General features: G+C 35.6%; 2 protein-coding genes across 4 annotated transcripts; one reads left to right on the top strand and one right to left on the bottom strand.

The window, feature by feature from the left end:
- Positions 1-1,200: 1,200 nt before the first annotated feature.
- Positions 1,201-4,062, bottom strand: LOC18050634 (microtubule-associated protein 70-5). Of its 2 annotated transcripts, none has more exons than XM_006449854.2 (10): positions 3,941-4,062; positions 3,739-3,824; positions 3,466-3,531; positions 3,018-3,359; positions 2,776-2,931; positions 2,547-2,693; positions 2,351-2,422; positions 1,628-2,254; positions 1,392-1,540; positions 1,201-1,300 (listed from the first exon to the last, which is right to left on the bottom strand). In XM_006449854.2, the coding sequence occupies exons 1-10, from the start codon at positions 4,044-4,046 to the stop codon at positions 1,279-1,281; spliced, it is 1,773 nt and encodes a 590-aa protein (XP_006449917.1). In that variant the 5' UTR covers positions 4,047-4,062; the 3' UTR covers positions 1,201-1,278. The 2 variants fall into 2 exon arrangements, with proteins under 2 accessions (XP_006449917.1, XP_006449918.1); XM_006449855.2 differs by having other exon boundaries at positions 1,201-1,297.
- Positions 4,063-9,653: 5,591 nt separating this feature from the next.
- Positions 9,654-12,954, top strand: LOC18050632 (putative protein FAR1-RELATED SEQUENCE 10). Of its 2 annotated transcripts, none has more exons than XM_024191971.1 (4): positions 9,654-9,762; positions 10,064-11,157; positions 11,241-11,684; positions 11,772-12,954. In XM_024191971.1, the coding sequence occupies exons 2-4, from the start codon at positions 10,135-10,137 to the stop codon at positions 12,378-12,380; spliced, it is 2,076 nt and encodes a 691-aa protein (XP_024047739.1). In that variant the 5' UTR covers positions 9,654-9,762; positions 10,064-10,134; the 3' UTR covers positions 12,381-12,954. The 2 variants fall into 2 exon arrangements, with proteins under 2 accessions (XP_024047739.1, XP_006449915.1); XM_006449852.2 differs by having other exon boundaries at positions 10,055-11,157.
- The last annotated feature ends 416 nt before the right edge of the window (positions 12,955-13,370 follow it).

Genomic DNA, 13,370 nt, shown 5'->3' with positions numbered 1-13,370 from the left:
ATCTTCTATTCTTCTTAGTTAATGCAAACTTGTGAAAACGCCCCTTATTGACTTGCTTATTCAGAGCCCACTAAATAATGTTAATTAGCAAACCGAAGTGTGTACTTGCCATTTCTTTAGAATAAAATTCGTCACTAGTTTATAATGAAGCATCATGGTTTGCACTTTGCACGTTAGGTTGCCGTCAACGTGAAAACAAATTAAAAGCATCAATATAAATTGCTAAGAGTACAAACTCAAATGATGAGTGCACAATGGGAAAGTTGGTGCCTGTTCTGTCCTGCATTTCGCACAAGAAAATCAGGATTATTCCTTTGAATGGCAAAGAAAAAGATTTACAAAAGCATCGTGACAAGGCGTACTCTTCACTGCCTCAAGGTACCGAGCTTGAGGCAAGGGAGGCTAAAAAGGAGAGAGTGAAGATTGTGATCACAAGGCAGCAATTGGAGTTACTGCTGACAAGTGCAAACAAGTTCCAATCTGGAAAAGTTTCTGTTCGATTCTCTGAGAATTTAATGAAACAGTATGGGAAATGGCATCCATCTTTAGCTTCCATTCCGGAGGTGCCAAATCTTTGATCAGCTTTTCCTCATCACAATGCCGTTGATGAATTTACTGTATAGTTCACTAGATTGTAGAAAGTAGCTGCTCAAGAGCAGGAGGGTGTTTTTTTTTTCTTTTTCTTTTTCTTTAAATCGGGTGTCATTGCTTCGATCTATTTCCTCCATTATAGCAAGTTTTTAGCTGTAATTGAGGATTATTTTTTGGTTATAATAATCCCGAGAGTGTCTCTAGTGTTTCTCTTTATATTTAGGAAAACTAATGCTCGTATTGTTTAAATCTTAAGAAGTAAATGCCATGAAATCAGTGGATTCAGCATAACGTATACGCAATTACTCCGGGGCCTAGTTTGATCAGCCACGATGCAAAATTTCTTTTCAGAAAAAAATGTTTCTGAACTCAAATCATTTGGTCTGTGTATGAAAAACAATTCATATTTCACTCATCTGGTAGTTTTAGATATTGATTGGAGAACTGGTGAGTGTAACTTGAGCATCTAAACAAACAGTCGACAGAAATCATAGTGCATACACAAGCATTTGAAAACACAATTCAACACACTCCAATGAAATCACATTGTCAGCTTCTCGCTCTCTCACAATCTTCTTTTAGTCATAACTTATTCAACTATTTGCAAAATAATCCTTATTTACAATGAAAAATCAGCAGAAATGAATTAAACGAATTCCTGAGGCATGCAACTTTCCAAAGGAAGCTTCAAGGTGCTTTGTTTACCCTGCTGCAATTTAGACCATCCAGAATGTTAGGGAAAGCAACAGAGAACAAAAGAAATTTAAAAAAAAATAAAAATTAATGGATGTTTCACCAACCTTCTTGAAGAGCTTGTGCTTCTGATTTTTCTGGTGTCATCCAGTTTCGCAGATATAGCTTCCTTTTCTCTAGCCGCTGCTTCTCTCTTAATTTTCTTGGACTCAGCTTCAATGGCTTTTGTCAATGCATCAACCTTCCTCATGAGCATCTGAAATGAAAGGAAGGTTAGACAATTAATACCTCATGCTTTAACCACATGGTGAGTAAGAAGAGATAATTGAAACAGCACTTCAACCTTGATTTCTTCATCTTTCGCATTCAAGCAACTGTCTTTAGACTCACAGAACTTCCTCAAAAGTACGACTTCCTTTTGTAGTCTGTCATACAGAAACCCAGAAACCACATCTTCTTTACCAGGGATGGGATTTCCCTTGTTCTGAGAAATTTCATGTTCATAGCCACCAACTTTATTTTTGACTTCTACTGAGACGTTTGTGTCACCAATTTTAAACTCATCAATATTGTTGTCTTTGTTCTCCTTCACCTGATTATTTTCCTTCCCACAACTGCTATCAACAACCTTATTTTTCGATGGCCATATGCTTTTCCTCAGCACGTTTTCTCCGGCAGCACATTTCTTTCTGAAGCTATCAGCTCGCTTTAGTCCTCCAGTAGAATTACCATTGACTGTTGCATTTTCTGAGTTTGGCTGCTGCAGTAGAGAGTTTCTACTGATAGTAGAAGCCCTTGGCTGTGATGTTGATCTCTTCCTTAGTCCACCGTTGGCTGTTAAGAACCCCAAAATAATGTTACTGGATTTTTCTGTTTTAGGTGACCCGCAAAATGTATTAGGACTGCCCGAGAAACTTGACACGTGCTTTAAGCCTTCTTCCAGAGTCTTTAGCCTTAGCTTCAATTTTTCCTAAAATTAATTCACATCGACACAGAAAATTCAACTGACGGTGAAAATATTAGGACAAACTAATTGTAGAAATAACATAAAGGAATCGAATTTAACCTTCAGTTGTGCTTCCGCCTTGGCTGTTCTCTCTGATATAGCTAGCTTGTCTTTTAGTCTCTGCATCTCAGCCTAGACATATAGGGATGTGGTTAGTCATAGAAGCCCAAGAAACTTTTAGAATATCTAAATGGAAAAAAATAAATAAATGAATTAGAAACCTGGATCCAAGAACCTTTTCCGATAAGGGAAATACCTGCAGCAATCTTCTCTCTTCCAGCCATTGCCTGACGGGCATTACTTTGTCATTTTCATCCTTCCATTCATTAGCCACCACGGTTGCTACTCGGTTTGCTGAAACTTTAACTCTGGCAAGCTCCCTCTCCAGGGTCCTTTTCTCCTCCTGAAAATGTTAAGGTTACAGGATCATTGAATGGACCTTATCGACAGAACTGAAAATCACAACACATAGGTATGACACCTACATTTAGCTCAGTAATTTGTCGCTGATAGTCACGAATAGCATTAGCTGCAGACCCACCTGCGAGAACAGCTTCCTCAAGTTCTTTAATGGTTCCGCTAAGCTTTTCAACCTCCAATACCTTTTGGCGATTGGTTTTCTCAAGGATTCTGTTCTCTTCCTGCATAATCGTAATGTCAATTTGGCTAATAATTCAAAAGTCTTAGTACATCATCAAATGTGATGGGTTCAGTCCGGAAATCATGCCTGGCATATCTCAATCTTTCTCTTCAACTCAAAGTTTAGGTTTTGAACCTCCTCAACTATCAAAGCTCTTTCCAGAGCACTTCGCAGGATCTTCTCTGCCTCTAGTAGAGCCATCTCTTTTGCCTTAGTGTGACGTTGCAAAGCCTTCTTGTCCTCTTGAAGAGCAGCAATCTCTTTTTTATACGTTTTGATATCCGCCTCCAGAGGAGCAAGGACAGACTCAATAGGAACTGAATCATCATCTTTAAGATTTGCATGCACCCTTCTAAGAGTTGCTTCCGCAGCATATTGTGCAGCTAATGCATCTTTCTTCTCGCCTGTTACTTTCTTTATTTCAAGATTCTGCATTGTATCATGTTAGAAAAATATATCCTTATAATAATAAGCACAAGTTAAGCCTCGAAAATAATGTAAAATTCCAAAAGGTATCACTTAGACCTTGACCTACCCTATGTTCCAGGACGTTTTGGGTGACTCTGAGTTTCCCGTCTATCTTACCAACCTCATTTCTGAGCTGTAAATGCAGAAAATAAAGAATCAATACTAAATTTACCATAAACACAAACATTTTGGCTAAAGTTAATTAGTAGCCTGTATATATGTGTATGTATATTTATTTATTTTCGTGTGACAATAATAATGTATCTATGCGAGTATTGAATGCGCATATATGGATATCAAATTGAACCACTAAATTTGCTTGCATAGAAATTCTGAGTACCTCTTCTATAGCCTTATCTTTCAGAACTTCAGTTGCTCTTAGTGCCTTGATTTCACCCTGAGCATCCGCAAGCTCCCTATCCTTCTCTGGAATAATGTAAAATAAAAATTATTGTCATAAGCCGAGTAAGCACACACCTGGAATTTGGACAGCTCAAAAACAAAATAGTCATAAAAGCATGAACTATGAAGAAGAGAAAAACCTTTAAGCTGATTTTGTAAACGATTGAGTTCTAAAACAACAGGATCAGGATGAGCAAGAGAGAGCTCTTCAACTCCGCCAAGTTTGAGTTCATCAAAACCAACCATCTTTTGGCTATCTTAGTACAATGCACGAAAATATGGCATGTAGAAGAAGAAGACGCTGGGGTTTATAAGAGGGTTTTCTGTGAAACATAGAGAGAGTCCATTCCTTTAAGGAATTGACCGCAAAGAGAGGGAGGCTCTTCCCTTACTCTTAAGCAATATCGATAGTTACATTTCATGAGAACCGGCCAAGCCGGCTCTTTCATTTTGACAATAACGGTTACTTTCTTTTGTGATCTTGATATTGATTTTAAAACGTTTTAGTTTCTTAACTGCAATGATAAGCCTAAAGCACTATCTATTGTAATTTTTTTAAACAAATAAATTATCCTGCTCAACGGTTCTGATTGCAAATATTAAGTGTCAATTTTTGTAGCACCATCACTACCTATTCGTTCACCTAATCCAGTTGTGCAAATGCATTTGGATTATTCAACAAACGTACCCGAAAGTGTATTGGTTGGATATATATGCCATTTGTTGGCCTCAAACCTGGCCAACCGAAGCCGGAGAAGCGGAATTTTGCACATAATTCTACATTCCCATTTGATCAATTGAGGCCCTTTCTCTTTTGTTTGGTGACTGCGATAGACAGAAAAGTGGTAGGTGTCATTTGATTCTCATATGGTTTATTTATTTATACAACTTCGGCCATAAAAATAAAAAAGAAAACAAGTCTAGTGTAATGAATGCCTTCAAAGATTCTTTATCAAAGATAGCGTCAATGAAAGATATGTATATCTGCTTTTATTCAAGATAAAAAGGAAACCCTCTAGAAATTTTTATTTCAGACTAACTAATCAAGTTTTTCTTAAGCGCTAAATCCTGCATAAACCATGCCTTTAAATTAACTTAGTGGGCGTCACTCGAGCATGTTTTTGAACCTAAGCAAATCAAAATGAGGTATTGACGACTCTTAAATGAAAGAGACAAACTAAAGTGGCTTTCAAGAACAAACTTTAAAATAAAAGTGAAAAAAGGAAAAAAAATCTGCTGAGAATGCTTCACATCTTTGCTTTAAAGTATATATGATGAACGAATGAAAGAAAATCACATGAAGCTATCCAGCTACTAAGTGCTTGTGCAAGCACTTTTAGCCATTTGGCAAATTCTTGAATATAATTATTTTTAGAGGACAAATGGAAGTGTCTACTTTCGCTACCTACAACAACAACAACGCCACCACTACCTAATTGAGCCTCAGAGTAAAGAACTCATAAGGGCTATGACCAGACCCAGATAGCACCAAAAGAGTCAGAGGAGTTTTTGATTTAATTAAGCTAGATTGTAGGGGTTTTTTATTATGTTAATCATTACTTAATTGAATTCTTCACAATCCACTTTGTTTTGATGAAGTGATGTGATGTGAGTTCAAGCTAATATTTGAAAGAATTGTCTTCATTGTGTGTTCGGGGTTGGATTTGGATAGGTAAGTATTTGAAAATAAAGTACTCGAAGTTTCATACTTAAGTTGCATTTAAAATTAAAATTGGACAGCTGTAGTTTAAAAAATACAATAGTAAAGTATTTGATAAACACTAGCTGATATAAGTTAGATGTTATGTTGATATAATTTTTTATTTGTATGATGAAAATTTTATTATATTTTTAATAATTTTGTTAAAATTATTATTTAAAATTTATATTTACTACATATTATTAATTTTTATTTCATAATTACAACTATTTTTTCACAATAACTATACCTTAAAAGTTATATCACCTCAATCGTAAATAGGACCTTAATGCATTAGGTTATTTCAGCCACGCCCGGACATTTTCTGTCGTGCCCTCAAAATCGTCCCCAAAATGGTGTTCCGTGTTATGTTGGTTTCAAATAAACGCTCAGTTATGGGTTGCTGCCATGCTGAAGGGCCCATTTATTGCTGACCCTAGTAGTTCTCTAAACTGTTGGGCTCCAGTGGATCACACAGACCAACAAAGAACAGTTGGTCCAATTTTTTATTTTATTAAAAGAGAGAGCATAACTAAAACTAAAAGCACTTCATAAAATTCCTGACCACACTTCACTCTAGCATTAGAAAGTTGAGTAATGGTAGCGAGGTTCCCAATGACATGGATGGAGTAGATTTTTCTTTCAGATTCATGGGTGTAGAATCTTAGATTATATCATAACATACTTGATGTAATTTTTCATTAGAATAAATTTCTGATTTGTAATATTTATATTTCAGTGTTGAAAGATAATTTCGAAGAAGAGTGAAGCTATGGGCTCTCTCTTTTTTTTCTTTTAAGTTTCAAGAACTTAGTAAAGTCAAAAAATCCACAAGTGGAAGAATAAGAAATAAATTAATGGGTATCAGAAATCTTCCCGCAAAGTTATACTTTCCATAGCTTTAACACATAAAAGAATAAGATGACTCACATTTTCTTCACCGATTAGCCAATCTGTTGACGAAACTCATAAAGCACACACATTGAAGAATGAAGACAAAAGACGTTATGCCTTTCCTTACTCTTCGTCGCATGAAAAATGGAAAAGTAGCCGACCAATTCAAGAATATATACCAAAACATTCCATCGGTCTTACTTGCAATGACTATTCTGCCATTGCACCAAAAATGCTCACCGCCGCCTGCCCAAATTTTGTTTTGAAACAAAGAAAATGCAGTTCCAAAACACAAATTGTATCATTTATCGCAACGACTTCAACTCTGCGTGGTAGTTGATATCTAGCAACTTAACCTTGGCTTGCCAGAAGAAGAAGGGTATTTCAGTAATTAGAGAAACATGGACAAAACTAGAGGGTGGATTGTTTAGGAAACAGGAGGAATCCACTTAGGAAACTTTTAGAGAGAACGACAAAGCAAGCTTTGAACAATATATACATTTATATATATATATATATATAAAAGGTGGTACTATTTAAAGAGAGGGAGAGAGAGAGAGAGAGAGGGCTGATGATAATCACATTTCGGTATTGAGCTGTTGTAATACTCTTCTAAACCATGGATATTACGCCAAAGCTTGTGCAATACAAATACCAATTTAGTGTAGCTATGGTTGTTTCATTAATTCTTGGGTTATTGTCATATGGTACCCCCCGTATGCTCACCATTCTGGCATATTTTTGGCCTCTTCTCGCATCAACCACAGTGTTCTTGCTGTTAATAATCGCCTTTGGTGGCCTTTCTCAGCTGGCAAACGAAGCTCATGGTGAACGGGCTGGTGAAGGACTCCTAGATTATGTGGCAGGAGCAGGGCGATCGGAGCATAATGGGCCACGCTAACAGTAACAAGTATCAATAAATTAATAAATGGGGTTGGTCCATCTCTCAATCTCAATCTCAGAAACATACATGTATATACATATAGGCTCACGAAATTAAATATGTTTGATGCTCTTTAACTATTGGCCTCCATCTGTATACATCTTTGCTTCACTTGCCTTCTTATAAAATTTTGTCAAAACACTAGACTATTCGTCAATACCAATATGTTATCTTGTTTTCATAGTTTTATCGACAGTTTTATTGATCATATCAAACATGAGACCAACGTCCGATGAAATTTTCGACATCAATTGAAACTTCATATAAGTTCCACTGAAATCTGCAAATATATCTTCTGTGAATGGATAACGAAATTAAAAGTCCCTTATTATTCATAATGACACCTCATTAATCAAGATAAACGCTATAGAGATGTTTTCAGTTTGATTTGTGATTAAGATGACTGTGATAGCTTTTCGGAAATACACGGTTGTGATGACCTTTATATCATGCGCAGCTATCAAAGTTCCTGATTGATCTGCATTGAGCCTTCGAGAGCGAAACATCTTCCTTGCTGATCTTTTTCATTTACTTAGCCATGTAAATTAAAGATTCTGCGGCACTGTAATCAATTTGGAAGGGAAGTTTTGCTATAATTTAGGAGGTTGTGTGAATGTCAAATCGATATATACCAAGAAGTGGCATGAGTATGAATATGAAAGAATTCAACATTTTGTAACATGATGTTTCAATTATTTATTAGGCGGGTTAATATCAAGTCAATATAAACCCGATACATACGACCACGAAATCAGGATATTCAGGTTTTTTTCTCACTCACAACTTTTCTTTTCCTTTGAAATTCAAGAATGGGCCACCCCAGAGAAAACCCAACAATTTTGGACCTCAGGCAGTTGAATGGACAAGCTGGCCCAACCCGTAAACGAAATGGGTTTGAGTGCGGAACCACACCATTTTATATTTTTAGCTATTTCTTTGATGAAAACTAATTATGTTCAAGCATTCTAATAGAGTGTTAATTGAATTTTACTACCATCTATAATAAATAAATTAATTTATAAATGTTGTGAGATATATTTATTCATCACTTGATAAAAATATTATGTGTTTCACGCTAATAATTTTAGAAAGTGAATTATAAACGTAGATATATAATTTGTAGTGTGTGCGTCTCACACCTCTTCAAAACATATTATGAGTTGTGCATTACACTATTCAATTTACAAGGTGTCATGCACACAACACCTTAAAATTCGAAAAGTGTATTGCTAAATGCACGACCATTTGATATGCTTCATTAGGTATAAGTAGTAATTATCATTTGTAATTACATTTAGCTCAGAGAATGAAAAATAAGATAAGAGCACTTAAAATACTTCACAATCATATCACAATAGTAAACATACTATTGCAGAAGTAATTTGCTTCTTCACCAATTCAAGCTTATTATGAATCCATAAAAAATTATTTATATCATATATTAGGATTTAATCATTCAAAGACAGCTAGGACCTTAGGATTCATGATTTGTTCTCCAGACAATAAAATTATGATTAAAAAAATAAAGTTTTATAAAGATATTAAAGGGGTGTGAAAAGTATTACTCAATGTGAAAAGCATTTAATTCCTTCAACCCTCAAAAGCCACCATTAAGATACAACATCATACGAAGTATAGTACACAATATAAAGATAACAACACATAAATTTATATGAAACTAACCTCAAAGAATTCTCTCTAGCTGTTAGGCATTGATTATTCAGTAAACCCCGATATATCAATTGATACTCACTCTTGTGTAACTCGAAGATTATTAGAATGAATAAATGGTGAAAATTACCATTTGTATATCAAGCTCTTTAATCTTTGTATTGTAACTATTGAATCGCTAGCTTGTAATCCAACTTAGCAGAAGCATTGAATTCCATGCATTAGAATTATTAAAAAAAAAGTTGACTATTATTCTTTTTGATATACTGATATGTTACAATCAGAACTCTACTGATATTTTATAACCAGACATCAATCGAGACTCTTCTTTATAATTCTAAGATGACACAGCCCGAATAATAACCCTCACTTTAATATGAGAGGGAAATCTATTCTATCCTTAAAATATGGAGTCAAATAAATCTCTATCAAAAGGAAGTTGAGTCTCAACAATTAATGGGATTACCAATGAGTTATATTTCTATTACTTAAAGCCGGCTTACTCAAGAATTTTATTTATTTGTTTAAAATATTTAAAGTATAACAACAGTTAACTGCGTATGTTATGTAATTGATTTGATTGATTGCTTATTAACCTGTGAAAAATTCCAAGTTATATGATTTTATATGGAATTTATTTAAAAGTCAGGGAGCCGGAAATAATTATCCCCATAAACAAAGAAACTTACGAGCTGAAGTAGAAGCATAGCAAGACTGCAAGAGCAAGGGTTTAAGCCCTTCCATCTCTTTCACTGGTAAGTAGTTTTTTCCTTTATCTGCTGGTTATTTCATGTAATCTGGATCTTGCAAACCTTCATCTTATTAAAGCTTAAGCCCTTTCTTTGTTCTTTTTATTTTTATTTTTTCTCTCTTTGTTTTTATTTTACTGTAATTTTCAACACAAAACTCAATTAAATTTGATCCCTAGTTGCATTTATAACTCTTAGCTCTAATGGATATGCATAAAGTTAATTATTTGATAGAACAAATAAACCCTTTTCAATGTATTCTTCTTAATTTAATTTTATTTTATTTTTGGTTTTCAAGGGTTTATAGTGCATGCTAGTGGGGGACTTCGATATTTGAGTTTCTTTGGTTGTAAAGAGGTGTACATATAGTGTAATTGAATGGCATTGCTAACTTCAAAAAATATATGGATGAGGAGGCAACAATGTCCATGTGGAGATTGGAAATGTTATGTTTCTCATGAAGGAGATTCCGAAGAGACATCAGTGGCATCTCAATTGGCTAAAAATGATGAAAATTCATTGAATGAATCTATGGTTGCGCCCTACGTAGGAATGGTGTTTAAGAGTGATGATGATGCATTTGAGTATTATGGTAATTTTGCTAGAAAAAGTGGATTCTCTGTTAGGAAAGAAAGGTCAAGATTGAGCCCCCAATTGGGTGTATATAAACGTGATTTTGTTTGTTATCGTTCGGGGTTTGCTCCTATGAGGAAGAAGCCTGGTGGTGAACACCATAGGGATAGGAAGTCCGTGCGGTGTGGATGTGATGCAAAGATGTACTTGTCGAAGGAAGTAGTTGAAGGAGTTTCTCAATGGTTTGTTGTGCAATTTAGTAATGTTCATAATCATGAACTTTTGGAAAGCGACCAAGTGAGATTCTTGCCTGCTTATAGGAAGATTCAGGAGGCCGATCAAGAGAGAATTCTATTACTTTCCAAAGCTGGGTTTCCAATACATCGTATAGTAAAGGTGTTGGAGTTGGAGAAAGGGATTCAAGGTGGACAGTTGCCTTTCCTGGAAAGGGATGTTAGGAACTTTGTTCAAAACCGTAGAAGAGCTGTTCAAGAAAATGATGCTTTACTTACTGAGAAAAGAGAGACTGACACAATGGAACTACTAGACATCTGCAAGGCTACAAACGAGACAGAGGAATACTTTGTTTATGATTTTACAGTCGATGAGAACAATAAAGTTGAGAACATTGCCTGGTCTTTTCCTGGCTCTATTCATGCATACGCCATGTTAGGTGATGTGGTTTATTTTGACACAACTTATAGGTCTATAACTTATGGTCTGATTTTTGGAGCTTGGCTTGGGATTGACAGCAACGGAAGAACAATATTGTTTGGGGTAGCTCTGTTGCAGGATGAAACACTCCGTTCCTTTGCTTGGGCCTTGCAGGTTTACTGCCAAAGTCTTTTAAACTAAACGTTTCTTCAAATATCTTTCATTTAGCAATTTTATATCTTCGCTTTTTGTTGCAGACCTTTGTTCATTTTATGAAAGGAAGATGTCCGAAGACAATTCTAACTGATCTTGATCCAGGGCTTGGAGATGCTATAAGAAGTGCATTACCGAACACTAGACATGTAATATCTGTATGTAATATTCTCCCCAAGTTATCTGGCTGGTTCTCGCTCTTGCTGGGATCTCAGTTTTCAGAATTCAAATCTGAGTTTGGTGCATTATGCCATGTGGAGAGTACGGAAGATTTTGAACTCCAATGGAGTCAAATGGTTTCCATGTTTGGACTTGGTTCAGATAGGCACATTGCTTTACTTTATTCTGTCCGGACATCTTGGGCACTTTCCTACATAAGAGGCTATTTTCTTGCTCGGATGGCAACACCAGCTTATTTAAAGTCTGTAGATGCATTCTTGAAAAGAATTTTTGCTGCACAAACATGTTTACGTAGCTTTTTTGAGCAGGTATATCATTTTCTTTATTTTTTTGGGCAATGCTTGAATTGATTTTCATGTGTAGATTGTTTATAGTTTTTCTTGGAATTCTTGCAGGTTGGTCTCTTTTCCAATCTACAAAACCAGCCACGTCAAGAGATGCAGTACATGCATATGAAAACATGCATCCCCATTGAAGAGCAAGCTCGTAGGACTCTTACACCTTTTGCCTTCAATGCTTTTCAACGTGAACTGGTTCTAGCCATGCAGTATAGTGCATCTGAATTGGGTAATGGAACATATCTTGTGCACCATTTCAAGAAGATGGATGGAGAACGTCGTGTTATATGGATACCAGATGATGAACAGCTTCATTGTTCTTGTAAGGAATTTGAGTCTTCAGGGATACCCTGCAGACATGCTTTTCGTGTTTTCATTACGAAGAACTACTTCCAACTTCCTGAGAAATACTTTCCTAGTAGATGGCTGCGTGAAAGCTCTTTAGCCTTTTTTTATGATCATGATGCTCAGCAGAACGAAGACTGGATTCAAGAATTTCATTCCCTTACTGAAAGACTATTTGCAGAATCATCAATTACAAAAGAGAGGTCTGATTATATTCGTAAAGAATTAACAAAAGAGCTTACAAGACTTCTTAATGAGGTTAGAGATATGCCAGAGAGTGATGGAATTGCTATGGATTTTACTCTTTCACCAACTGATTGATTTTATAGCAATGGAAAGTGTGGATGGTTGCAAATAGATAAGTGATCACCCAATGGGTGAAAAAACTTAGATGGTTAAATGAAAATGTTATCTGGCGATGCCAGCAGGGCTAGAATGAGTGTGCATTCTCATAGTTTGTTTCAAGCAGACACATGTATATATTGAGAGGAGCTACATAGAAGGAAGTAGTAGACTGTATTATCGTCCTGCTGCCAACCGGCTATTCTGGATTCTATCAAGAAAGGGTAGTAGAGGCTGCAAAGGTTGTTGCATTGGGATAGTTCTCTATTAAGGTGGTGCACTCTGTAAATTTCTAATGCGTGTTTCTAGATATGTTTTTGGATTAATGAAGAGTAGTGAATTTAATTCATTATGCTCTTGCGCTTTTGATTTTACCAGCTTTTAGTATGTGGTTGGATAATGTTTTAAAGTATAATGATATTTCATGCATACTTCATTATGCTTCCATTCTGTTCATGTGGAGAACCTAAATGTAGTGGTCCAGGAGTTGATTGTACAAAAGCTACTTGCTTTGATTCAAAGGGGAAGCAGATGAAAGTTGAATAAAGGAATGTACAGCAAGTAATCATGTATTACTTTCTTTTTCATAATTTGTTTCAAGAATTATCTGTCAAATATTATACATCCTGCACATTGTGGAGTGGCTCCATGATCTCTGTAGATGTATATTACTTTAAGGATGCTGCACTGTATTCTGGATGTGGAATTAATGGTAAGATAGTATGGGCACAAGTCACTTCAGTTAGTATAGTAATTACATGGAGGTACTGCTCTCTGCCTTTGTAGAGTGTTGAAGTCAGGCAGCTATAGATAGTCTACTGTTTCTAAAGGTCAAGGCTAACAGCAAGTACAACTTTATTCTTTTAAAAACTTGGGAAAAAATTTCTGATGGATATGCTACACAACCTTTTGTAAATTTATACGCAAGTATTTTTTCACTTGAGCTTTTATGATGCAGGCTTTCACCAT

This window comes from Citrus clementina, unplaced genomic scaffold, assembly GCF_000493195.1.
Source record: "Citrus clementina cultivar Clemenules unplaced genomic scaffold, Citrus_clementina_v1.0 scaffold_2, whole genome shotgun sequence".
In the NCBI taxonomy this organism is placed as follows: Eukaryota; Viridiplantae; Streptophyta; class Magnoliopsida; order Sapindales; family Rutaceae; genus Citrus; species Citrus x clementina.
Note: the sequence above shows the minus strand (reverse complement) of the source record. Positions and strands in the feature narration are given on the sequence as shown.

Bases quoted from the DNA above. Each gene is read 5' to 3' on its own strand.
- LOC18050632 (XM_024191971.1), top strand. From the start codon at position 10,135: ATGGCATTGCTAACTTCAAAAAATATATGGATGAGGAGGCAACAATGT. The intron at 11,158-11,240 runs GTTTACTGCCAA...TTTTTGTTGCAG, and splicing joins CCTTTGCTTGGGCCTTGCAG to ACCTTTGTTCATTTTATGAA. The intron at 11,685-11,771 runs GTATATCATTTT...GAATTCTTGCAG, and splicing joins TACGTAGCTTTTTTGAGCAG to GTTGGTCTCTTTTCCAATCT.
- LOC18050634 (XM_006449854.2), bottom strand. From the start codon at position 4,046: ATGGTTGGTTTTGATGAACTCAAACTTGGCGGAGTTGAAGAGCTCTCT. The intron at 2,423-2,546 runs GTATTTCCCTTA...CTATATGTCTAG, and splicing joins AAGAGAGAAGATTGCTGCAG to GCTGAGATGCAGAGACTAAA. The intron at 2,255-2,350 runs GTTAAATTCGAT...AATTAATTTTAG, and splicing joins AGGCGGAAGCACAACTGAAG to GAAAAATTGAAGCTAAGGCT.